This window comes from Amblyraja radiata, chromosome 4 (assembly GCF_010909765.2).
Source record: "Amblyraja radiata isolate CabotCenter1 chromosome 4, sAmbRad1.1.pri, whole genome shotgun sequence".
NCBI lineage: Eukaryota > Metazoa > Chordata > Chondrichthyes > Rajiformes > Rajidae > Amblyraja > Amblyraja radiata.
This window is the reverse complement of record NC_045959.1, coordinates 55,466,983-55,494,217: the sequence shown is the minus strand read 5'-3', so window position 1 is coordinate 55,494,217 and position 27,235 is coordinate 55,466,983. Positions and strand designations below refer to the sequence as shown.

General features: G+C 45.4%; 1 protein-coding gene across 1 annotated transcript; it reads left to right on the top strand.

The window, feature by feature from the left end:
• laptm4b (lysosomal protein transmembrane 4 beta) lies at positions 1-24,222 on the top strand. The gene is made up of 7 exons (XM_033019474.1): positions 1-270; positions 7,796-7,907; positions 16,772-16,845; positions 18,931-19,053; positions 20,316-20,414; positions 22,355-22,447; positions 23,614-24,222. Exons 1-7 carry the CDS (start codon positions 175-177, stop codon positions 23,686-23,688), a joined length of 672 nt encoding a protein of 223 aa, XP_032875365.1. The 5' UTR covers positions 1-174; the 3' UTR covers positions 23,689-24,222.
• The last annotated feature ends 3,013 nt before the right edge of the window (positions 24,223-27,235 follow it).

The following is a 27,235-nucleotide window of genomic DNA, read 5'->3' as shown; positions in this document are numbered from 1 at the left end:
GACGGGGAGAGAGCCAGAGAAGAGGATCAGTGATAGGATAATGGTACAGTGAGAGGGACAGAGAGAGGGGGAGAGAGACGGAGGCATTTCACTCTCTGCTCTCTGCAACAGAGCAGATATTTTTTTAAATTTCCTTTTTTTTTGTGGCTGGCTCAATTTTTGTTTGTTGGGGCCATGAGGACGTTCGCACCCCTGGATCGTTGCTACTCCAGCAGCTGCTGTTGCTGCCATGTCCGCACTGGCACCATCATCTTGGGGGTCTGGTACATGGTGAGTGGGATGCCTGAGCGAGGGGGGAGAGGAGGGGGTGGTGGAGGGACGAAGGGCAGTGGGTGGGGGAGAGGGGAGGGCCAAGGGAGGGCAGAGGGGGAGGGAGAAGGGGTAGGGGAGAGGCAGGAGGAAGGAAGTGGGGAGGGAGGATGGGGGGGGAGAGGGGTGAGGGAGGGGAGAGGAGGGGGAGAGAGGCCAGTGGAAAGAGGGGAGGGAGGAGGAAGGGAAAAGGGTAGGGGAGAGAGACGAGGGGAAAGTGAGGGAGAGAGAAGGGATGGAGGGCAGGGGAGAGGGACAGGGGAAGGGAGAGGTGGGGGGGAGAGGAGGGAGGGAGAGAGGGGACAGGGAGAGGGACCAGGGAGAGGAAAAAGGGAGGGAGCGAGAGGGGGTGTGGAGAGGATCAAGGGAGGGGGGAATGGGATGGAATGGATCAGGGAAGAAGGGAGTGAGGGTAGGGCAGAGGAATGAGTACGGGGAGAATGGGGGAGGGAGCAGGGAGGGAGCAAGGATTTCAAGAACCATTTAAGTTGAGAATGGAAATATTTAATAGGAATGTAAGGGGTAACTTTTTCACGCAGAGGGTGGTGGGTGTATGGAACAAGCTGCCAGAGGAGGTAGTTAAGGTAGGTATAATAACAACATTTAAAATACATTTGGACAGATACATGGATAGCACAGGTTTAGAGCGATATAGGCCAAACGTGGACAGGTGGGGCTAGTGTAGATGGCGGGGGCAAGTTGGGACAAAGGGCCTGTTGACAAGGATGGGGAGAGTTGGGGAAGGAAGGAGGAAGTGGGAAGGCAGGAGGAAGTGGGAAGGGAGAAATGGAACAGGATGAGGGTGGAGACTTAGGGAGTGAGAGGCCAATGGGCAATATGGGCCAAACACAGGCAGGTAGGACAAGTGTAGGTGGGACATGTTGATCGGTGTGGGCAAGTTGGGCCGAAGGGCCTGTTCCCACGCTGTATGACTAGGAGTGAGGGAGATGAGGGGGAGGAAGGGAGAGAGTGTAGGAGGGGGGAAGGGGGAGGGCAGAAGGAAGTAGAGTGGATGGAGTGCGAGAAGGAAGGGGTAGAGCGAGGAAGAGAGGAAACATGAGAGGAGAGGGAGCAAGTGAGGGAATGAGACAGGGAGTGAGGGGTAGGACAATGAGGAGATGAGAAGAGGTGACTGAGATGGAGTGAATGTGGAGAGGATGCTTCCACCAGTGGGAGCATCTAGGACCAGAGGGCACAGCCGCAGAATAAAAGGATGTACCTTTAGAATGGAGATGAGGAAGAATTTCTTTAGCCAGAGGGTGATGAATCTGAGCAATTCATTGCCACAGATGGCTGAGGAGGCCAAGTCAATTGGTAGTTTTAAGGCAGAGATTGACAAATAAGGGTGTCATAGACTTATGGGGAGAATGCAGGAGAATGGGGTTGAGAGGGAGAAATAGTTCAAACATGATCGAATGGCGGAGCAGATACGATGGGCCGAATGGCCTAATTCTGCTCCTAAAGGGTGGCACAGTAGCACAGCGGTAGATTTGCTGCCTCACATCGCCAGAGACCCAGGTTTGATCATGACCTCAGGTGCTGTCTGTACAGAGTTTGAACGTTCACCCTGTGACCATGTGGGTTTTCTCCAGGTGCTCTGGTTTCCTCCCACACTCAAAAAAACGTACAGGTTTGTAGGTTAATTGACGTCGGTAAAGATTGTAAATTGTCCCTGGTGTGTAGGATAGTGCTGGTATACGGGGTGATCGCTGGTCGGTGCGGACTCGGTGGGAGGTCTTGTTTCCGCGCTATATGTCTATAGCGTGAAGTGTTGATAGGCTAAGCCCATGTACTGTACACCTGGCCTTGGGAGGTTATGTCTGAGGCTGTATAACCTTCAGGCAGCTTTGCCTTGTGAGCGTAATTAAGTTAATACATTAGGCGGCAGGCTCTTTGTAAGCCGTTTGCTGAGAATATCCTGCAGAGGACTGCAATCATTTGGATTAGCACACCTGAGCACAAAAAGATGCAATCATCAAATTCCTGGGACTAAACCCAGAGAGAGAATAATTTCATCAACTATCTGTGGGCTCAGAGGATCATTGTCTGCATTCCTAAGCAACTCTCCATTGTTTAAACAAGATCGAGGAGACGCATGTTAAAAATAGTGGAGTTTAATTTTCCATAGTCTCTCCATGGTGTCTGGGAACTATTTTGAGCCAATCTATTTCCTGCTTTGCTCTATTTTGCTGCAGATTTTTCCTGCTGGTGTATAACCCATTTTGTGATGGAATTATAAATTAGAATCCTGGAATTGTTGTGTGGAAAAAAAGGGGGAAACACTTCAGCCCTTTACAACGTAGAACATTGAACAGTACAGTTTAGGTTCAGTGGTAATCAAATCAAACCATCTTATCTTCCTCCACTAACATTTTAGTTTAGGTTAGAGATACAGCGTGGAAATAGGCCCTTTCCCCTACTGAGTCCACGCCAACCAGCAATCAAACATACAGTAGTTCTATCCTACATGCTTACGGGCAATATACAGAAGGCACAAACCTACAAACAGGAGCATATGGTAAAAACCCACGGGGTCACAGGAGAATGTACAAACTCTGTACAGATAGCACCTGTGGTCAGGATCGAACTCGGGTCTCTGGCGTTGTAAGACAGCGTGGCGCTACTGTGCCAGCCCTGGTCTTCCAGGAAAACAATCCAAGTCTGCCCAACCTCTCCTTATAGCTAGTACCCGCTCATCCAGACAGCATCCTGGTAAACCTCTTCTGCACCCTCTCCAAGGCCTCCACATCCTTTCTGTAATGGGGCCAATGAACTGCATGCAATACTCCAAATGCAGCCGAACCAAAGACTATTACAAAGCTGCATCAAGTTTACTTTCATTTATAATTGTCACGTGTACCACGGTATAATGAAAAGCTTTTTTGTTGCTGCTATCCGGTCAGACTATACATGATTACAATCGAGCCATCCACAGTGTAGAGATAAAGGATATAATGTTTAGTGCAAGATCAGTAAAGTCCGATTAACATTAGTTTAAAGGTCTCCAATGAGGTAGATGGTAGTTTAGGACCGCTCTCTAGTTGTTGATGGGACGATTCAGTTTCTTGATAACAGCTGGGAAGAAACTGTCCCTGAATCTGGAGGTGTGCGTTTTCACACTTCTGTACCTCTTGCTTGATGGGAGAGGGGAGAAGATGGAGTGTGAGGCTGCTCCTTGATTATGCTGGTGGCCTTGCCGAGGCAGCGTGAAGTGTAGATGGAGTCAATGGAAGCGAGGTTGGTTTACATGATGGTCTGGGCTGTGTCCACGACTCTCTGCATCATGAGTTCCTGATTCTTGTACACAATGCCTCAACCGATAAAGGCAAGCCTACCATATGCGTTCTTTACCACTCTGTCTCCTTGACTATGCTGGCTACAAGAGGAGCAATCCCATTCTTTTACTTCTGTCCCCACTGCCCCAGTATGGTTGCCCCTTCAGTGCCGATCCAATTCCTCGTTTGAAAGTTCTAGTAGACTCTGTTTTCACTGTCCCTATGAGTTTGTACCATTTGTAAATTGTCCCTAGACTGTAGGGTAGAATTAGTGCACAGGTGATCGCTGGTCAGCATGGACTCGGTGGGCCGAAGGGCCTGTTTCCACGCTGCATCGTTAAAAAAAATCTAAAATTGAAAGATCTGAACCCAACAGCTAAATCGCACCCTACCTTCCTCAGTAAAACATGTGGTCTTGGCAACTTACTGTCCAAGCACATCCAGCTTCTACAGTCCCTGCTGGCCATATAACCATATAACAATTACAGCACGGAAACTGGCCATCTCGGCCCTTCTAGTCCGTGCCGAACACTTATTCTCCCCTAGTCCCATCTACCTGCACTCAGACCATAACCCTCCATTCCTTTCCCGTCCATATACCTATCCAATTTATTTTTAAATCGAACCTGCCTCCACCACTTCCACTGGAAGCTCATTCCACACAGCTACCACTCTCTGAGTAAAGAAGTTCCCCATCATGTTAACCCTAAACTTCTGTCCCTTAATTCTCAAATCATGTCCTCTTGTTTGAATCTTCCCTACTCTCAATGGAAAAAGCTTATCCACGTCAACTCTGTCTATCCCTCTCATCATTTTAAAGACCCCCCTTTTCAAGTCCCCCCTTAACCTTCTGCACTCCAAAGAATAAAGGCCTAACTTGTTCAACCTTTCTCTGTAACTTAGTTGTTGAAACCCAGGCAACATTCTAGTAAATCTCCTCTGTACTCTCTCTATTTTGTTGATATCTTTCCTATAATTTGGCGACCAAAATTGTACACCATACTCCAGAAATGGCCTTACCAATGCCTTGTACAATTTTAACATTACATCCCAACTTCTATACTCAATGCTCTGATTTATAAAGGCCAGCACACCAAAAGCTTTCTTTACCAACCCATGGAGGATCACCCCATAACATCTACTCCAATCAGACCCAACACATCGTCTTTCCATTCCCTCTACAGATGCTGCCTGATCTGCTGAGTTCCTCCTGCACTTTATCTTGAGCTCAGGTTCCAGTAATTGCAGCCTCTTGTGTCTTAAACCATGATACATAGGAGCAGAATTAGGCCACTTGGCGCATTGAGTCTACTCCGCCATTCAATCATGGCTGATCTACCTTTCCTTCTCTACCCCATTCTCCTGTCTTACCCCCCCTTAACCTTTGACACACTTTTGCCTCTGTCCCACTTAGGAAACATGAACGGAAACTTCTGGAGACTTTGCGCCCCACCCAAGGTTTCCGTGCGGTTCCCGGAGGATTTTGTCAGTCTCCCTAATGGTCGAAAATGGTTTCTGCTTCTTCTATGTTCCAGCGATTATTTCAAAAAACTCAAAACCGGCCGCGACTAAAAATTGGTTGCCGTTTTAAAAATCGGTAATTTTATAGTTGAAGCCAGTTGCGATGCTAGTTGAAGGTGTTGCCGGAGGTTGCAGGTAGTGGAAGGTAAGACCTTTTTTTCACCCAGTTTTATTCCACCAGGGAGGTCTTAGGGGCGACCAGAACTGCACGCAATACACTGAATGCAAACTAACCAAAGTTTTATAAAGCGGCAAAGTGACTTCTTGACTCTTACATTCGAAGAAGGCAGATTTTATTCCTGGGAGGATATTAGCGAATTAGATGGCTTTTTTATGACAATCATCAAACTATTTAGAAGAAATAAATTACATTTATTATCTAATTCCTTGGTGGGATTTGAAGTTGTTACTCGGGACTTTGGAAACCAGGCTGGAAACTTAACAACCACACACTCATACCGAAATTCCTGTATTCATGAGTCTATTACTCAAATAATTTTTTATTGCATGTTTATTTAATTTAAGTGCCACAAATACTGTGCTGGGATTCAGAATCGATTTTAGATTAAAAATGTCCAGGGTATTCTTGAGCAAACGTTGATTTTAAACACTGGTTCTATGTTATTCCACTTTCACATCCGCTCCCTACACACCAGGGGCAATTTTACAGCTGCACCACTGACCCACCCTTTGATTATGTTTGCTCTCTGATCACCTGCAGGCAGAGGAGATTAGCTTGACTTCATGTCCAGCACAGACAGTGCGGGCCAAAGGGCCTGTTCCCACGCTGTACAGTTCTATGTTCTATGCACTCTTTTCCCTCTCGTGTGTTACCTGCTTGGCTGGCTGCAGATAGCGATACCTAACATTGCCATCATTTTTCACCTCACCTTCCACTTCCCCACGCCAGTTGCTTTATTTTATTTCCCTGGGTCCCCAGTAAATGATGGACAACAGCCCAATGGTTCAATGGTTCTTCATTGTCACAAAAACAAATGCAGAGTGAAATTATTTTCATTTCACACAGTCCAGTACAGTATCGCCATACCTGAGCACAAACCCCGATTAGCAAAGTGTACAGAAATAGTCCAAATCTCCAAAGTTCCCAATCGATCATCGCCCGTATGACCTGCCTAAATGACTTTTAAACATCATAGTTGTACTCAACTTTACAGCAGTTTCTGGCTGTTCATTCCACATAGTCACCAATCTCTGTGTGAAAAGGTTGCCCCTTTGTTCGTTTTTAAATCTGACCCCTCTCACCTGACAATGCACCAGTTTGCACTTAGTCTGAATTAAACTGCATCTGCCATCCCCTTGCCCAGTTGACCCGTATAGAGTGGCATAGAGTACAGAAGAATGGAGCACATTCTATCTATCTAGGAACCGCCAAGCCGCCCCCCCCCCCCCCCACCCCCCGTCTCCCGAAGACCAGAAAGCGGGATGCTGGAGTCAGTGAGGAGCGAGGGAAGCAGGAGGATGGAGTCGGCGACGACGGACGCAACCGGCGAGGAGTAAGGCGGATGGGAGAAGAGTGGGAACCGGGATCTGGCCCACCGCACCCTCGAGGTCAGCTGCGGGAGGCTCCCACGGGGCACAAAGATGGACGGGGCACAAAGCTCGTCGCTCATCCAAGGCCTTTACACCTCGCAGTTCACTCCAGTTTAATTGACGGGTCATTAAACGTCAACTGAGCTGCAACGTGATCCAGGGTTGTATTGGAATGGAGAGGAACGGGAATTTGATCACCTGCTTTCCATTACATAAAACCGTTTCAAGTACAAGAGAATTCTTCAGTGATCAAGGTAGTTGTCCAGTACTTTAGCAAAGACAAGTTAATTTTGCCTGAAATGAGTAAGTGGTAATGTATATCATGGCAATGCAAGTCACATGGGATCATCATCATTGTAACTGAAGCAGTCACATCATTAAATTTTCAATGATCCCTGAAGCTGATACATAATAAACAAAGGGGTAGACTGTTGTATTTTCATTGAATCCAAGTCCTGAATTCGTAAGGGTAGAACCGTCCTTAGAAACACAATTCCACATGGACCTTTAGAAAAGACACAAATTGCTGGAGCTACTCAGCCGGTTAGGCAGCATCTCTGGAGAACATGGATATGTGACGTTTCGGGTCGGGACCCTTCTTCAGACTGATTGTGGGAGTGGGGAAGCTGGAAAAGGGGAGAGGCTGTGGCAGGCAATAGGCCGACACAGGCTTGCAGGCTTGACAGCCAGATGGTTGGGACAAAGGCCAGAGATAATAGGTGTGCAACGGGGGGGAGAAATGGACGGAAAACCAGGATGGGTGGGGTGATGTGAGTGAGAAAAGATGGGGTGTGGGTTAGTTAGAGGTGAACTAAAATAGAAGAATTCAATTATTCATACTGTTGGGTTGTAAACCAGCCAAGTGGAATATGAGGTGCTGTTCCTCCAGGTGGGCCCAAAGTGTGTGTAGGCTAGTGTGCGGGGATCGCTGGTCAGTGCGAACTTGGTGGGCCGAAGGAAGGGCCTGTTTCCACGCTGTATCTCTAACGTCTGTCATAGAACACTACAGCACAGGACCAGGCTCTTCAGCCTACAATATCTGAGCCCAACACGATGCCAAGTCCAACCCTTAAACTAAAAAACAAAACAAATCAGCTTTCAAAGTGAGTGGTTAATGCTTTGACTTTCTCTCCCGTTAGTTAATCAACGGCGTGGTGCTGCTGATTCTACTGTCTGCTCTCGGGGACCCTGACCATTACAAGTTGGCCCACGCTGAGTTTGGCACTGACTGTGACTTCACCGACGATACCAGTAAGTCCTTCAACATGAACATCGCCGGTGAATCATTGCTACAGCAAGCATGCCTTTAAACCAGAAAGAACATATTGAAGATTAATGAGGATGTTGCCAGAACTCAAGTGCCTGAGCTATAGGGAGAGGTTGGCCAGGCTGGGACTCTATTCCTTGGAGAGCAGGGGGATGAGGGGTGATCTTATAGAGTTGTACAAAATCATGAAGGGAATTGATAGGGTGAATAGACGGTATTTTACCCTGAATAGGGGAATCAAAAACCAGAGGACATAGAATCATAGAAACATAGAAAATAGGTGCAGGAGTAGGCCATTCAATATGATCATGGCTGATCATCCAATTCAGTATCCTGTACCTGCCTTCTCTCCATACCCCCTGATCCCTTTAGCCACAAGGGCCACATCTAACTCCCTCTTAAATATAGCCAATGAACTGGCCTCAACTACCTTCTGTGGCAGAGAATTCCAGAGATTCACCACTCTCTGTGTGAAAAATGTTTTTCTCATCTCGGTCCTAAAAGAATTCCCCCTTATCCTTAAACTGTGACCCCTTGTTCTGGACTTCCCCAACATCGGGAACAATCTTCCTGCATCTAGCCTGTCCAACCCGTTAAGAATTTTGTAAGTTTCTATAAGATCCCCCCTCAATCTTCTAAATTCTAGCGAGTACAAGCCGAGTCTATCCAGTCTTTCTTCATATGAAAGTCCTGACATCCCAGGAATCAGTCTGGTGAACCTTCTCTGTACTCCCTCTATGACAAGAATATCTTTCCTCAGATTAGGAGACCAAAACTGTACGCAATACTCCAGGTGTGGTCTCACCAAGACCCTGTACAACTGTAGTAGAACCTCCCTGCTCCTATACTCAAATCCTTTTGCTATGAAACCTTTTACATAGGTTTGTGAGGGGGGGAAAGATTTTTAATAGGAACATAAGGGATAACATTGTATGCAATGAACTGCCAGAGGAGGTAGTTGAGGCAGGTACTATCACAACGTTTTGACAGGTACATGGATAGTATAGGTTTAGAGGGATATGGGCCAAATGCAGGCAGGTGGGAATAGCGGAGATGGGGCATCTTGGTCAGCATGGATGAGTTGGACCAAAGGGCCTGTTTCCGTGCCGTATGATTCTGTGAGGTCCGTACGTTCATGGCCTTTGATTTTCTTCCTTACTCTCCCTATTTTTCTTTCTTTCCTTTCCTTTCTATCCTTTTGAGTTTTAGAGTTTTGTAGATAGAGCCTGGAAACACCGAGCCAGCGCCAAACATCGATCACACGTTCACACCAGTTCTATGTTATCGCACTTTCTCATCCACTCCCTACACACTTGGAACAATTTACAGAAGCCAATTAACCTACAAATCCGCACGTCTTTGGGATGTGGAAGAAAACCGTAGCAAACGGGGGAAACCCATGCAGACGTTTATATAATTGTGAGAGGCATAGATAGGGTTGATATTCAGAACCTTTTCCCCAGCGTGGAAATGTCAACATCTATAGCGTGGGAGGTGGGAGCGGGAAAGTTTAAAGGAGGTCTGTGGGGCAAGTTTCTTTACACAGGGGTAGTGGGTGCTTGGAACGCGCTGCCAGGGGTGGTGGTGGAGGCAGATACATTAATGGCATATACAAGGTTTTAGATAGGCACATGGATACTGTACACTGTGGGTGGCTCGATTGTAATCATGTATTGTCTTTTTGCTGACTGGTTAGCATGCAACAAAAGCTTTTCACTGTACCTCGGTACCCGGGACAATAAACTAAACTAAACTAAACTCTATGCAGGGAATGGAGAGATATGGATCACTGCAGGCAGAGGAGATTAGTTTATCTTGGCATCATGTTCGGCACGGACATTGTGGACCAAAAGGCCCGTTCCTGTGCGGGCATGTGACAATAAAATAAACTGAACTGGGTCTGAGATGGTGTTGAATACCTACCTGAACTCCCGGTGGCTCAGCACTTCAACTCCCCCTCCCATTCCCAATCCGACCTCTCTGCCCTGGGTCTCCTCCATTGCCAGAGTGAACTACACCGGAAATTGGAGGAACAGCACCTCATATTCCGCCTGGGGAGTCTGCATCCTGCGGGCATGAACATTGAATTCTCCCAATTTTGTTAGCCCTTGCTGTCTCCTCCCCTTCCTCAGCCCTCGGGCTGTCTCCTCCCATCCCCCAGCCCTCGGGCTCCTCCTCCTCCTTTTTTCTTCCTTCTCCCCGCCACCCCCTATCAGCCTGAAGAAGGGTTTCGGCCCGAAACGTTACCTATTTCCTTCGCTCCATAGATGCTGCTGCACCCGCTGAGTTTCTCCAGCATTTTTGTGTACCTTGGGTCTGAGATGGGCTGGGGCTCAAGCTGTGCTACACTGCCATCTGGTGACTCCACCTAGATGAGCGAGAATGAGTTTGCTCAAATGTGGCGGCATCAACAGGGATCATTAGGTGACTGAGTCCACATCACACTGAGACAACCAAATACAGCACTGCCAAAGTGTGGAAACATCAAAATAATGCTTTTAAAATTAGATTATCACTTCTGAAAGCCAATCATGACATTTTTAGTCCTTATTAAATTCAGTATCCCCATCATATCTCATCTAACTCAAGAAACAGGAGTTGTGTGGAGTTCAAGAGCCTGATGTTTGATGGGAAGAAGCTTGCCTTGAACCTGGTTTTCAGACCCCTGTACCTGCTTCCTGATAGTAGGAATGAACCTTTTTTGGTTAAGCCTCATTTGCAGTATTGCTTGCAATCTGGTCACCCCATTACAGGAATGTTGAGTTAACTTTGGAGAGGGAGCAGAGGAGGTTTACCAGGATGCTGCCTGCATTAGAGGGTATCATAAGGTCATAAAGAATAGTAGAATTAGGCCATTTGGCCCATTAAGTCTACTCCACCATTCAATCATGGCTGATCTATCTCTCCCTCCTAACCCCATTCTCCTGCCTTCTCCCCATAACCTCTGACACCTGTACTAATCAAGAATCTATCTATCGCTGCCTTAAAAATATCCACTGACTTGGCCTCCACACCCATCTGTTTCAAATAATTCCACAGATTCACCATCCTCTGACTAAAGAAATGTCTCCTCATCTCCTTCCTAAAAGAACGACCTTTAATTCTGAGACTTTGACCTCTAGTCCTAGACTCTCCCACTAATGGAAACATCCTCTCTACATCCACTCTATCCAAGCCTTTCACTATTGAGCAGAATGAGCACAAAGGAGAGGTTGAACACACTTGGATTGTTTTTCTCAGGAGAGCGTCAGAGTTTGAGGAGAGACCTGTTAGAAGTTTATAAAATTATGTGAGACATAGGCTGTCAGAACTTTTTCCCAGGATGGAAAAATCCAGGGTGGAAAGTCAAAGACTTGAGGGCATAGCTTTAAGGTCAGAGGGGAAAGTTTAAATAAGATTTACAAGGCAAGTTAATGCTCTATTCATGGATCGGTCCAAATGTTTAGTTTAGTTTAGTTTGGAGATACAGCACGGAAACAGGCCCTTCAGTCCACCGGGTCCGCGCCGACCAACGTTCCCCACATTAACACTATTCTACACACACTAGGGACAATTTTTACATTTACCAAGCCAATTAACCTACAAACCTGTACGTCTTTGGAATGTGGGAGGAAACCGAAGATCTCGGAGAAAACCTACGCAGGTCACGAGGAGAACGTAGAAACTCAGTACAGACAGCGCCCATATTTGCTGTAAGGCAGCAACTCTACCGCTGCGCCACCGTAACTGCCCTCCCACATTCCAAATGTCTTTTAAACATTGCGATTACACCCTGGAGCATCAGAGTTTGAGGGGAGATTTGATGGAGAGGTTTATTAAATTCTGAGAGGCATGGATATGCTAGACAGTCAGAACCTTTTTCCCAGGTGGAGATGTTAAAGACTAGATGACATTACTTTCAGGTGAGAGGGAAGAGTTTAAAAGAGATGTGGGGGGCAGTTTGTTTTATCTAGAGGGTGGTGGAGGCTTGGAACACACCACCACGGATGGTGGTGAAGGCAGATACGAAAGTGGCATTTAAGAGAATTTTGGATACGTGCATGGATATGCCGGGAATGGAGGGATATGTCATGTACAAGCAGAGGAGATTAGTATAACTTGGCATCATGTTTGGCACGGACATTGTGGGCCAAAGGGCCTGTTCCAGTGCAGTACTGTTCTATAACTCCTGAGACAGTTCAGCCTTTAGACTATAGAGATACAGCATGGAAACAGGCCCCTTGACCCACCCAGTCCGCACTGACCTGCGATCGTTCCCTACACTAGCACTATCCTACACACTAGGGACAGTTTTCACAATTTACAGAAGCCAATTAACCTACGAATCTGCACGTCTTTGGGCGTGGGAAGAGGGAAGAAACTGGTGATCCCGGAGAAAACCCATGCAGGTCACTGCGAGAACGTACAAACTCCGTACAGACAGCACCTTTAGTCGGGGTCGAACCCAGGTCTCTGGCGCCGTAAGGCAGCAACTCTACCGCTACACCACCATGCCATGATCATGTTGAATAGTAGGACAGGCTTGAGGGGCCGAGTGGCCTACTCCTGCTCCTATTTCCTTGTGTTCTTACATTCCTGAATGGGTGTCAAGTAGTTCCAGGATAAGTACAAACCTGCCAGTTAAAGTTAAGCAAAGGTACACAAAAATGCTGGAGAAACTCAGCGGGTGCAGCAGCATCTATGGAGCGAAGGAAATAGGTGACGTTTCGGGCCAAAACCCTTCTTCAGACTGAATCACCTATTTCCTTCGCTCCATAGAATCTTCAGACCACGAGGTGTTGCGTGCAGTTCTGGTGGCCCCATTACAGGAAGGATATCGAAGCTTTGGAGAAAATGCGGAAGAGGTTTACTGGTATTCAGGCCCTCTCATAGATGAACTGAGGCCCAGGCCAATTAAAATGTTAGAGGCCCCCAAACCAAGATCAGACTGAAGAAGGGTTTCGGCCCGAAACGTCACCTATTTCCTTCGCTCCATAGATGCTGCTGCACCCGCTGAGTTTCCCCAGCATTTTTGTGTACCTTCGATCTTCCAGCATCTGCAGTTCCTTCTTGAACAGTTAAAGTTAAGCTATGAGGGGCAAACCAGGTCGAACAAAAGATAAAGAAAATAGAACAATCAATGTCTTTTGCAGACAATCCAATTCAGTTTCCTATTGTCTAGCTTCAAAAGAAACTCTTTGTCCCAGCACAAAGGATGTGAGATCAAGTTTACTATTCATATAAATATTTCATTGTATTACAGAATCTTATAACGAGTGATGAATTAATGACAATTCTGCCCTTTGGATACCTGATAGGTCTGCTTCCCCCCTCCCCTCCCTCCCCCCTTCCCCCACCCTAGCCATCCTAAAATAGACACAAAGTGCTGGAGTAACTCAGCAGGTCAGGCAGCATGTTTGGAGAAAAACAATGGGTGATGATTCGGGTCGGAACTCTTCTTCAGATTTCTTTAGTCGTCCTACCAGTTCCACTGTTTGTGTCCTTGTATCCCCACATTGACACCTCTTCCCCAGCCAACAATGGCCATTATGGTCTCCACCGTTCCTTGCTCACCTGTTGCTGGCCCTGATTTCTTCTGGCCTGTTCCTACCTCTAGTCCCCCTTCTCCTCTCGACTTTCAGTCTGAAGTAGGGTCCCGCCCCAAAAATTAACCCACCCTATTTCTCCAGAGATGTTGCCTGACCCACTGAGTTACTCCAGCATTTTGTGTCTATCTTTGTTATAACCCAGCACCTGCAGTTCCTTCCTACACATCTCTCTGTGCTTATTAGAAGACATGTTACTGCAATTAACTGCGACAGGATAAACTTGCAAACGGAGACAAAGTGCTGGAGTAACTCAGTAGGTCAGGCACCATCTCTGGAGAACATGGATAAGTGACGTTCGGATCGGGACCCTTCTTCAGTATATGCCATGGGGGGAGTACAACAAAGATTAGCCTTAGTTTAGTTTATTATTTATTATTCGTTATTAGTTTAGTTATTTACCACAAGGTGTTTAAGAAGGAACTGCAGATGCTGGAAAATCGAAGGTACACAAAAATGCTGGAGAAACTCAGCGGGTGCAGCAGCATCTATGGAGCGAAGGAAATAGGCAACGTTTCGGGCCGAAACCCTTCTTCAGACTCTGAAGGAAATTGGCAACGTTTCAGGCTGAAACCCTTCTTCAGACCACGAGGTGTTGCGTGCAGTTCTGGTGGCCCCATTACAGGAAGGATATCGAAGCTTTGGAGAAAATGCGGAAGAGGTTTACTGGTATTCAGGCCCTCTCATAGATGAACTGAGGCCCAGGCCAATTAAAATGTTAGAGGCCCCCAAACCAAGATCAAGCAGAGGCCCCTCAATTTTAGCCCCCCAAATCAAGATCCCTTTGAAGCAGACAGGCATGAGGCCCACACCAAATGGCACTCGTTGCCCCACCTCTGATGGGGCCTGCTGGTATTCTATCTGGATTACAGGGTATTACTCTAAGGAGAGGTTGGATAAACATGGATTGTTTTATAGTCATGGAGTCATACAGTGTGGAATCAGGCCCTTGGGTGCAATTGTACTCCTGGAGAGTATGATTTGACTGGATAGCACACAAACAAAAGCTTTGCATTGCATCTTGGTACACATGATAATAATAAACCAATATTGTACCAATAACGGAGATACAAGGGTTGAGTTCCACTGTCGGTATAACTCGTTATTACCTGCCCCACACCCAGCAATGGACCATTGTGGGCTCCACCTTTCCTTGATCATTGTTGCTTTTTGCATATCTTTTATTCATTTGTTCTGCATCTCTCTGTATCACTGTCTATGTCTCTTGTTTCCCTTTTCCCTGACTCTCAGTCTGAAGAAGGGTCTCAACCCAAACCGTCACTTATTCCTTTTCTCCAGGGACACTGCCTGACCCGCTGATTTACCTCAGCTTTTTGTGCCTATCTTCAGACACAAGGAACTGCAGATGCTGCAATCTTGAGCAAAGCATAAAGTGATGGAGGAACTTAGCGGGTCAGATAGCATCTGTGGAGGGAATAGACAGACGACACTTAGGGGCAGGATCTTCGTACTGATCTTCGGACTTATCTTCCAATAGCAGTGTGAAAGGTACAAATGACACAGAACTTCTCAATTCCATTCAGGGGGATATTTTTAGGTTGGACAAAGCATGATGGGTTGGGGACATGGGGTGGGTCAGTACTGGGTTTAGTTTTAGGGGATAAAGCTAGTCAAGGAAGATCAATGGGGAGCATATCGGTGGTGGTGGTGGCAAGTATTTAGATTGGACATGGCTGTAAATAAAATCAACGATAAAACAGGACCAAAGGTTCGGAATTGGGACCAATTATGTCAGGTGGAAAGGTGATTTAACAATAGTGTTTACATTGATGTAAGTAAATCTTGGAAAAAAATTAAGTCGAGATGCAGAGGACATGGGTTTAAGGTGAGTTGGGGAAAGATTTAACAGGAATCTGAGGAGTAACTTTTTCACACAAAGGGTGGTAGGTGTATGGAATGAGCTGCTGGGGGAGGTGGTTGAGGCAGGGACTATCGCAACGTTTAAGAAACATTTGGACAGGTTTAGTGGGGCATGGGGCCAAACATAGGCAGGTGGGACTAGTATAGATTGGGCATGTTGGCCAGTGTGGGCAAGTTGGGCCGAAGAGCCTATTTCCATGCTGTATGACTATGACTCTATAACAACAATAAAATAGGACCAAAAAGTTAAAATTGGGATCATTTATGTCAGATTTAGCAACAGTAGATGGAAAGTGCTTACTTAGAGATAAATAAATCTTGGAACCAATTTAAAGGATTTAAGTGGGTCCAGGGTAGATATTCCTCTAAAGATGAAGGCGGCACAGTGGTGCAGCCCATAGCGCTGCTGACTAACAGCACCAGAGACTCGAGTTCCATTCTGACATTGGATCGATCTTCTATCTTGGAGTTTATTATTCGGCACGGACGGTGGGCCGAAGGTCCTGTTTCCATGCTGTATCTTTCGATCAATCGAAAAATGCCTCTTAAGTCATTTCACTTCTATAATTTTCTTGCAGTTTGTCAGTGTACAAACTTAACAATTACAACCCTGTTGCAGTTTACAAAGTTTAGTTTAGTTTATTATTGTCACAGTGAAACATTTGGGTTTGCACGCTATCCAGTGAAAGAGTATACATGAACACAATCAATGAAGCCATTCACGATGCACAGCTAAAGGATGCAGGTACAACAATCAATGCATGATATCACATTGAAGTCCGATAAAATCCGATTAAAGATAGTTCAAAGGTCTCCAATGAGATAGATGGTAGATCAGCACCACCCTCTACCTGGTGAGAGGATGGTTCCGTTGCCTGATGGCAGCTGGGAAGAAACTGTTCCTGAAACTGGAGGTGTGCGTTAACAAACCTCTGTATCTCTTGCCTGATGGAAGAGAAGCTGGTTTGCATGCTGGTCTGGTCATCAAGAAATAAAGGTGTAGATGGGGTAAATAATGCAGGTGTAGATGGGGCACTTTGGTTAGCATGGGCAAGCTGGGCTGAAGGGCCTGTTCCTCATGGCGCCAGAGACCCGGGTTTGATTCTGACTACAGGTACTGCCTGCGTGGTTTACACGTTCTCCCTATGACCACGTGGGTTTTCTCCGGGTGCTCCAGTTCCCTCCCATACTCCAAAGGTTAATTGGCTTCTGTAAATTGTAAATTGTCCCTAGTGTGTAGGATAGTGCTAGTGTATGTGATGATCACTGGTCAGTGGGGCGAAGGGCCTGTCTCCACACTGTACCTTCAAAGTCTAAAGTCTATGGTTCTATGACTCTAATGTGTGATTTATCCTGCTATGACTCCTGTATCTCTCTTGCAGGTATCTGCATAGCGACTGCAATTTCCCTGCTTATGATTACAATCTGTGGCATGGCTACATATGGTGCATACAAGGTACAGATAAACAACACAGACATCTTGGTGGCTTTTGTTCAGCTGAGGAAATTCTATAATTTCATTTAAGAATTTTGCATTTTGTCATGCTAACTAATATTTCCATAACCCGAATTGCATATGATGCAATGAATAAATTAGGGATTACTATTTCTAGTATGCAGTTCTAATAGATTGCAACACCTTTTTGTTCAGGAACTAGAAAATCATTTCAAGAGTTGGAAATTGCCCAAGCAGAAAAAAGCTGCCGTAGGGAAAAAAAAATTTCCATGTAACCTTCCCGCAGTAATCAGACTCCATTGTCTCTTAAGGACAGAGTCTGTCAGTTTCAGCATGGGTGGCCATTGAAATTGACAAGTTTCCACTAGTGGGAGAATCTAAGATCAGAGCACAGCCTTAAAGCCCTGTCCCATGGTACAAGTTCATTCCAAGAGCTCTCCCGAATTTGCCCCGATTCGAACTCGGAGATTTATGGTAATGGCCACTCGTCGGTACTCGGGGCTCTTGTGGACATTTTTCAACATGTTGAAAAATCTTCACAAGTTTTCCCGTGCTTACCTGCCGTTAGCGAGTCTTCCCGAGTACCTGCCGTTAGCGTTACGAGCCGTTAAGAGACGTCCCCGAGCTCCGACGTACCCGCTACGTTCATTTTCCGTGCTTACCACGAGTTTGATTTTTTTTAAACTCGGGAGAGCTCTTGGAATGAACTCGTACCGTGGGACAGGGCTATTAGAATAAAAGAACGTATCAATAGAAAGGAGATGAGGAGGAATTTCTTCAGTCAGAGGGTGGTGAATCTGCAGAATTCATTACCACAGACGTCTGTGGAGGCCAAGTCAAAGGGTATTTTTAAAGTAGAGATTGGCCGAATTCGTGATTAGTTAGGGCATCAAAGGTTATGGGGAGAAGGCAGGAGAATGCGGTTGAGAGTGAAAGATAGACCCGCCATGATTGAATGGCAGAATAGACTTGATGGGCTGAATGGCCTAATTCTAGTCCTATAATTTATGAGCTTGAAGTAATTGCTTCTATTGACACATGTAACATAGAGCCTTTAGCACTTTTAATTAACCTTTAGCCATAAAAAAATCGATAAGCCCCTCTTCCCCATTGACAGAATAGTTTTTATAACACAGTTTGCTAAACCGTGGGTTTCTTAGGAATGTAATGATCTGTGTTTAGTTTGATGAAAGTTTTAAAATGTGGTAGTTTTACAGTTCAAAGTTATTTGATGTTCAGGGAATTGTAAATGGGGCCATTTGTTTCAGTGCACCTGCTCCCTTTAGAACTGTCTGTCTGATTTTGAACTGAATGAATAGTATAGTTTAGAGAGGTAGCGTGGAAACAGACCCTTCGGCCCACCGAGTCCACACTGACCACCCATCACTCATACACAAGTTCCATCGCACACAATAAGGACAATTTACAGGGGCCAATTAACCCACAGTCCTGCACGTCTTTATGTGGGATGAAACCAGAGGGAACCCGGAGCACCTGGAGAAATATGTGAAAATTCCACACAGATTGCAGCAGATGTCAGGATTGAACCCGGGTCTCCGGCGCTGTGAGGCAGCAACTCTACCAGCTGTGACACTGTACCGCAGTTAACTACTCAACTACCTATCTCAGATGTAAAGAGCAGAGAACTTAATGGCTGCTTCAGCTCAAAACTCTTTAGACTAGGTTGCGTTTAGACTTTAAATTTAGTTTTAGTTTTAGAGATACAGCGCGGAAATAGGCCCTTCGGCCCACCGAGTACACGTTGTCACTGGGAGAATGTACTAAATCTGTACAGACAGCACCTATAGTCAGGGTTGAACCCGGGTCTCTGGCGCTGTGAGGCAGCAACTCTACCGCTGTGCCACTGTGCCAACCTTTTATGACCACCTTGGATGTAATGTAATTTAAAACATTGAACCCGTTCTTCCTTGGTGGTTACGTGTTAAATATTATAAGCCATTGATGGTGTTGGTTGGGAGAAACGTCCTAGCTTCACAATCGTAGAGTTGTACTACTTGAAGCTGGCTCTTTGGCTCTCTGAGCCCACTAGTGGGACTCACATCTTCATTCCTTCTTGATTTGCAGCAACGGAGTGCGTGGATAGTTCCCTTCTTCTGCTACCAGATCTTTGACTTCACCCTCAATGCTCTCGTGGCAATCAGTGTGGTCGTCTACCCAAGCTCCATCCAGGACTACCTACGACAACTGGTACGGAAGGAGTGATAGATACTACTCAACAACTTCATTAGAACGCAAAGTGCTGGAGTAACTCAGCGGGTCAGGCAGCATCTCTGGAGCACATGGATACGTGACAGTTCGGGGCAGGACCCTTCTTCAGGCTGATTGTGGGAGGGGGAACAAATCTAGAGAAGAGGGTGGTGGGGGGGGGGGGGAGGGGGTGCTGGTGAGGAGGGGTGAAGAGATTAAGGTGAGTAAAGACCAGGACCACTTGGGGCCAGCCACGAATCAGACCTATTTTCAGTCAGAAACATTGACCTGAAACATTAGCCATCGTTTTTCTCTGGAGATGCTACCTGACTCGCTGAGTTACTCCAGCACTTTGTGTCTATCTTTGGCATAAACCAGCATCTGCAGTTCTTTGTTTCTAAGCTTTTCACTATACGCTGGTGTACGTGACAATGTATTCTGCATGGATAGCTTACAAGCCAATAGTATAAACATTAAATGTTCCAATTTTAGGTTTAGGATTAGGATTATTATTTTCATGTGAAATTAAACATTTTGTTTTGCATAATATCTAAACAGATCAGATAATACCATGCGTAGGAATGAACTGCAGATGCTGGTTTAAACTGAAGGTAGACACAGTCTCGACCCAAAATGTCACCTATTCTTTTTCTCCAACGATGCTATCTGACCCGCTGAGATAATACCATAGATAAATACAAACAAATCAAATTCCTGGGATGTCAGGACTTTCATATGAAGAAAGACTGGATAGACTCGGCTTGTACTCGCTAGAATTTAGAAGATTGAGGGGGGATCTTATAGAAACTTACAAAATTCTTAAGGGGTTGGACAGGCTAGATGCAGGAAGATTGTTCCCGATGTTGGGGAAGTCCAGAACAAGGGGTCACAGTTTAAGGATAAGGGGGAAATCTTTTAGGACCGAGATGAGAAAAACATTTTTCACACAGAGAGTGGTGAATCTGTGGAATTCTCTGCCACAGAAGGTAGTTGAGGCCAGTTCATTGGCTATATTTAAGAGGGAGTTAGATGTGGCCCTTGTGGCTAAAGGTATCAGGGGATATAGAGAGAAGGCAGGTACAGGATACTGAGTTGGATGATCAGCCATGATCATATTGAATGGTGGTGCAGGCTCGAAGGGCCGAATGGCCTATTCCTGCACCTATTTTCTATGTTTCTATGTTTCTAAACTCATGAACAATAGAGCGAGCAAACGAAGGAAGCTCCAGGTTTAACCTGTCTCCCATGTTCTGCCCCCATAGCCGGACAACATCCCCTACAAAGAGGACATCACCTCAATGAACCCAACATGCCTGCTGTTCATCGTCATGTTCTTCATCAGCGCTATTCTGGCCTTTAAGGTAAGTGTTGGTCCAATCAAGCTCAGCCTTGCCCAGTGAGTTAGCCCCTCATCCTGCAATCCACCAGCTCTCCTCAACAAGACCCTTCCTTAAAGGAGGCTTTATAAGGTGCTAGTCAGACTACATTTGGAATACCGTGAGCACTTTTGGGCCCCATATAAGTTCATAAGTAATAGGAGCAGAATTAGGCCATTCGGCCCACCAAGTCTACTCTGCCATGGTTGATCTATCTTTCCTTCTCAATCCAATTCTCCTGCCTTCTCCCCATAATCCCTGACACCCTTTACTAATCAAGAATTTGTCAATTCTCCACAGCCGTCTGTGGCAATGAATTCCACAGATTCACCACCCACTCACTGAAGAAATTCCTCCTCATCTCCTTTTTAAAGGTATGTTCTTTCAGTCTTAGGCAGTGCCCTCTGGTTCTAGACTCTCCCACTAGTGGAAATGTCCTCTCCATATGTAGTCAATCCAGGCCTTTCACTATTCAGTAAGTTTCAATGAGGATCCCCCTCATCCTTCTAAAAGGATCTGAGGAAAGATGTGCTGGCATTGGAGAGGGTCCAGAGGAGGTTTACATGAATGATTCCTGAGGTTGACCATTAAGGAGCGTTTAACAGCACTGGGCCTGTACTCGCTGGAGATTAGAAGGATGAGGGGCGACCTCATTGAATCTTATCGAGTAGTGAAAGGCCTGAATAGAGTGGATGTGGAGAGGATGTTTCCACTAGTGGGAGTCTACGACCAGAGGGCACAGCCACTGAATAAAAGGGCGTACCTTTATAAAGGAGGTGAGGAGGAATTTCTTTAGTCAGAGGGCGGGGAATCTGTGGAATTCATTGACACAGTCGGCTGTGGAAGGCAAGATATTGGATATTTATACGGTGGAGATGGGTAGATTCTTGATTAGTACGAGTGTCAGGAGTCATGGGGAGAAGGCAGGAGAATGGGATAAAGAGGGAAAGATAGATCAGGCATGATTGAATGGCAGAGTAGACTCGATGGGCCGAATGGCTTAATCCTGCTCCTTATGAACATGAACTTCTTCACCTTTGTCGCAACTTTCAAGGTACTGGGCACCTCTAGCCCAAGGTCCCTCTGCTCTACGACATCTCCAAGGTCCCACTGAGTAAGTCCTGCCCTGGTCTGACCTACTAAAATGCACTGTCTCACACTTACTTAAGTTAAGTTCCAATGGAAATGGAGCAGGCGTGTGGGTGCGTAAGATCAAACAACACGTTTCTGTGTACTTTATGCTACAACTTCTTCCTCCCGTTAAATAACCTTCAGACTTAAATTGCCCACAGAAAGCAGAAATCCTGTTCGGATATGAAAATATTTCTCTGTATATGTATACGTCAGATGGTGCCAAGGTAAATTTATATCCAAATGGATTAAACAGACATTAAATGAGTGTGAATCGGCACAATTCATGGTGTGGTATTGTTACTGGCAAGGGTTGGATTATCCCTGAACTTGTGTGTTCTCAGCAGGCGAGATCCGATGCAAGGATTCCTCATGCATGGTCTTGAGCCAAAACGTTGACATCCTGAGCTACTATCTACCTCATTGGAGACCTGCGGACTATATTCAATCGGACTTTATAAGTTCTAGGAACGGAAGGAATTAGGCCATTCGGCCCATCAAGTCCACTCCGCCATTCAATCGAGGCTGATTTATCTTTCCCTCTCAACCCTATTCTCCTGCCTTCGCCCCATCACCCCTGACACTCGTACTAATCAAGGGTGACTTTGCTGGACTTTATCTTGCACTAAACGTAATCATGTATAGTCTTTCAGATGACTGGATAGCATGCAGTAAAAAGCTTTTTGCTGTACCTTGGTACACGTTGCAATAAACAAAACAAAACTAAACACAAGGTTATGTGATGTAGTGGGATTGAAATGCAAAAGGAAGCAACAATCTCCTTTGTTTTCCAGGCGTATCTCATTGGTTGTGTCTGGAACTGCTACAGGTACATCAATGCCAGGCATACGGCTGACGTTTTGGTCTATGTGGCTAATGACACCACGGTAAGCGAGGAGTGCGTGCCCTAAATGTCTTTAAACCTTGCATCTTGTTCCATCCAATTTGCCTCCTGCATGTAAAGTTTACCCAGATTACGATCCCTACCGAGTTAAGGTGGTGAAAGAATGAAGTACAGTTGGCCGGCACGGTGGCGCAGCTGTTAAAGACGCTGCTTCTCAGCGCCCGGTTCGATTCTGTCCTCAGGTGTTGTCTGTGTGTGTGGAGTTTGCACGTTCGCGTGGGTTTCTGCCGGGTACTCCGGTTTTCTCCCACATCCCAAAGATGTGAGAGTTTGTAGGTTGACACAAAGTGCTGAAGTAACCTCAGTACACAGGGTTAATTGCATGGTGGTTGAGTGGTAAATTCTGAAGGAAGTTGATGGAAATGGGGAGAATAAAATAAAATGGGATCAATGCAAGATTAATGCAAACAGGTGATTGATGGTCAGCGTGGACTCAGTGGGCCAATGAGCCTGTTTCCATGCTGTTTCTTTCTAAAACTGCTGAATGGTCAGCTCTTTATTGTGATCCTCTGATCTCCTTGTTTGAGAGACTCCATACAATTATAGAATCACACAGCATAGAAACAGGCTCTGGTCCATAAACCATGCTGACTATTAGGTATAAGAAAGGTTTAGAGGGATATGGACCAAACGTGGGAAAATGGGACTAGCTTAGATGTGGTATCTTGGTCGGCTTGAACGAGTTGGGCCAAAGGATTTGTTTCCGTGCTGTATGAATCTGTTGAAATATGTGATGGTGAGAAGATAAAGGTTGGAACACACCCCAACACTATGCGTACGGTCAGAGCCCTTGTCCCAGGGTAGAAATATCAGAGACTAGAGGGAATAGTTTTAAGATGAGAGGGGCAAAGTTTAAAAGATACGATGTGCTGAGCAAGTTTTTTACATAAAGGGTGGTGAGTGCCTGGAACCTGCTGCTGGAGGTGGTGGTGGAGGCAGATACAACAGTGGCATTTAAGAGACTTTTGAATAGGCACATAGATATGCAGGGAATATGGATTGTGTGCAGGCAGATAAGATTTGGTTTTGGCATCATGTTCGGCACAGACATTGTGGGCTGAAGGGCCTATTCCTGTGCTAACCTGTTTTGCATTCTATGTTCTGTTCCTTCTTTTCCTCATGTAACAAAATTACTTCTTTCATCTTTAGGTTCTTCTTCCGAACTACGACGAGACTGTTTTAATCCCTGAGAAAGATCCACCCCCTCCATACGTCTCCGCTTAAAGTCACAGGGAAACTGACCTAAGCAGGACTGTATGCATCCCTTGTACGCTTAGTGTCAGACTAAACACTGTAAGAGGGATCTTCATTCCATTGTGCATCATGTCTGCTTGTTCTGGGAATGAAGAACCCCATCATTAAGATTTCTTCTTGTTGTTTTTTTTCTGGTTGTTTATATCACTCCCAGTAATGTCTAAAAGGACAACGCATCCTATAAACATGGATTTATTGTATTAATGCCCAGTTAATGCCCAGGGATTTTGGGGAATAATTTGAAAGAGTCAACGTTCAAATTAATGTAAGTATTTGACAATGAAACCAGATTGTATATTGAGGAGTGTGGGGATTCTTAGCACCTTGATTCCTTGTGGATATTTTGAACTTTATTCCTGTTGGTAACAGTGTGCGTGTGTGTGAGTGCATATGTGCACGTGTGTGTTGGTGCGTGGGTGTGTGTGTTTGCATGTGTGCGCTGGTGCATGTGTGTTCGCGTGTGCTGGTGCATGTGTGTCCGTGCGAGTTGCATGTGTGCACGTGTGTGTGTGCATGCATGTGCACTTGTGTGCATGTGTGATTGTGTGTGTGTGTGTGTCATAGAGTGATACAGCATGGAAACAGGCCCTTCGGCCCAACTTGCCCACATCAACCAACATGTCCCATCTACACTAGTCCCACCTGCCTGCATTTGGTCCATATTCCTCTAAACCCTTCCTATCCAAGTATAGGTCTACATATTTCTTAAACGTTGCGATAGTACCTGCTATTTTTACATCTTGTGCGATAGTTGCCGAATTCCTCCATTGCCCCTTTCAAAAGCTCCTGTTGAATCTGCCCTTCCACCCCATGTGCTCCAATTCCCAACTCTCTGAACATTGAGGAGCATTTTTTCACACAAAGGATGGTGGGTATATGGAACAAGCTGCCAGAGGAGGCAATTGAAGCAGCTACTATAAAAATATTTAAAATCCATTGCAACATTTAAGAAACAGTTAGGCAGGTACATGAATATGACAGGTTTAGAGGGATATGGGCCAAACGCAGGCAGGTGGGACTAGTATAGATGGCGCATGTTGGTCGGCGTGGGCAAGTTGGGCCGAAGGGCCTGTTTCCACAATGTTTGATTCCATGACTCTCTGATGTAATGAGTAGTGGAATCAAGAACCAGTCTGTGGAACTCTCTGCCTCAGAGGGCTGTGGAGGCAGGTTACATAGAAACATAGAAAATAGGTGCAGGAGTTCTGAAAAGGATCCGTTTACTCCTACTCTTTGCTTCCTGTCTGCCAGCCAGTTCTCTATCCACATCAATACTGAACCCCCAATACCGTGTGCTTTAAGTTTAAATACTAATACTAATCTCAGGTTCTCTTGATGCATAGATTCTCTGGATGCTTTCAAGAGAGAGCTAGATAGGGCTCTTAAAAATAGCAGAGTCACGGGATATGGGGAGAAGGCAGGAACGGGGTACTGATTGGGGATGATCAGCCATGATCACATTGAATGGTGGTGCTGGCTCGAAGGGCCGAATGGCCTACTCCTGCACCTATTGTCTATTATATATTGTCTAATAACAATCATAGCAGTGCGTTCCAGGTACACATTACTCTCTGTGTAAAAAAAAACTTGCACTAAAAAACTTTAAACTTTCCACACTCACCTTTAAGTACGTCCTCAGGAATTTGACATTTCAACTCTGAGGAGAAAGATTCTGTCTACCCTCTCATAGACTTCATATACTTATACTCAGTCTCTGATGCTCTAGAGAAAACAATCCAAATCTGTCCAACCTTATCTTATAGCTAATACTCTCAAATCCAGGCAGCATCCTGGTAAATCTCTTCTGCATCCTCTTCAAAGCAAGTATTTCCAGAATTTTCCATAGTCCCTTTGAATTAAGATTTTCTGTTGAAATGATAGTTATTGGCTTTGTTCCCAAATTAAAAGAACTAACCTTACACTGACAAATGTCCTTTATTTTAAGTTTTGCAACCTTAAAATGGGTTGCAGTCCTGAGGTTGGGAACTGCTAACTTGCTATGTTGTGCGTGGAACAGTGGTGCAGCTGGTGGAGCTGCTGCCTCACAGCGTCAGAGAGCCAGGTTCGACCCTGACCTTGGGTACTGTCTGTGAGTGGAGTGGAGCACAGGTTCTCCATGTGATGGCATGGCTTTCCTCCAGGTGCCCTGGTTTCCTCTAAGGCATGTGGGTTGATGGGTTAAGTTGTCTCTGTAAATTGCCCCTAGTGTGTGAGTGGTAGAATTGGGAGAGAGTTTATGAGATATGGGGAGAAAGGGATTAGTATAGGTTTATTATTTTCATGTGTACTGAGATACAGTGAAAAGCGTTTTGTCTACTATCTAATCAAATCGGATTATACTACACATAAACACAATCAATCTAAACACGAGTACAACAGGTAGAGCGAAGAGAAGGGTACCAGAGTGCAGAATATAGTTTCTCAACACAGGATAATATTAATAATAATAATATATTTTATTGTCATTGCACATAAGCGCAACGAGATTTGGTACGCAGCTTCCATCCGATGTCATAACATAAATAACTAATAAAATTTAGATTTAGATACCCCAATGAGTGTTGGAGACACAAGGAACTGTAGATGCTTGTTTACAAAAAAAAGACGCAAAGTGCTGGAGTGACTCAACGGGTCAGGCAGCATCTCTGGCGAACATGGATCGGCGATGTCTTAGGTTGGAACCCTTATTCAGACATTCCCAGATGCTGCCTGACCCGCTGAGTTTCTCTAGCACTTTGTCTTTTAATAAGTGGTTGACAGTTGGCATGGACTTGATGGGCCAAATGGCCAACCTCTGCGCTGGATGACAGAACCTCCATTCAACTGAATGCTTCCCATTGGGCTTATGAATTGGGCACTTCAGTATTTATCCTGATTAATTCTGAGTTTGATTTGAAGTTTCTGTTGTGTTATACTTCACTGTCGATGATTTTCACTGCTGTGTTCACTTGCCAAGAGTTGACGGGAATCGGATGCCAGGACAAGACTCTTTAATCCTGTGACTGAAACAAAAATGTGAATTGTAAGTGTTTGTTGGAATTGAGCAGAAATTTGAATTGCTGCTTCCCATCATGGCTCTGATTGATAATGAATGAAGTCACAGGATCTTCATTTAAATATTTGTTTAAATTAATTTGTGACTGTATATACAAAAGGTTCAATAAATGCTGGGCATGCCGACCCTGATATTGTTTGTTGTGTCACCTCATGGTTTCAGCTCTTTAACATCGCAAACTCATGAGAGGAATAGATCGGGTAGATGCACAAAGTCTCTTGCCTAGAGTAGGCGAATCAAGAACCAGAGGACATAGGTTTATGTTGGATTGGATATAAATTGGATAGTTATATGGATGGGAAAGGAATGGAGGGTTATGGTCTGAGCGCAGGTATATGGGACTAGGGGAGATTATGTGTTCGGCACGGACTAGAAGGGAGATGCTGATGGGGGAAAAGATTTAAAAGGAATCTGAGGGGGTAACATATTCACACAAAGGGTGGTTGGTAGGTGTATGAAACC

What these genes read in the sequence shown, in the direction of transcription:
- laptm4b (XM_033019474.1), top strand. Translation starts at nt 175, where the DNA reads ATGAGGACGTTCGCACCCCTGGATCGTTGCTACTCCAGCAGCTGCTGT. An exon ending in TGACTTCACCGACGATACCA is followed by an intron (nt 7,908 to 16,771) that starts GTAAGTCCTTCA and finishes TCTCTCTTGCAG; the next exon opens with GTATCTGCATAGCGACTGCA. An exon ending in GCGCTATTCTGGCCTTTAAG is followed by an intron (nt 20,415 to 22,354) that starts GTAAGTGTTGGT and finishes TTTGTTTTCCAG; the next exon opens with GCGTATCTCATTGGTTGTGT.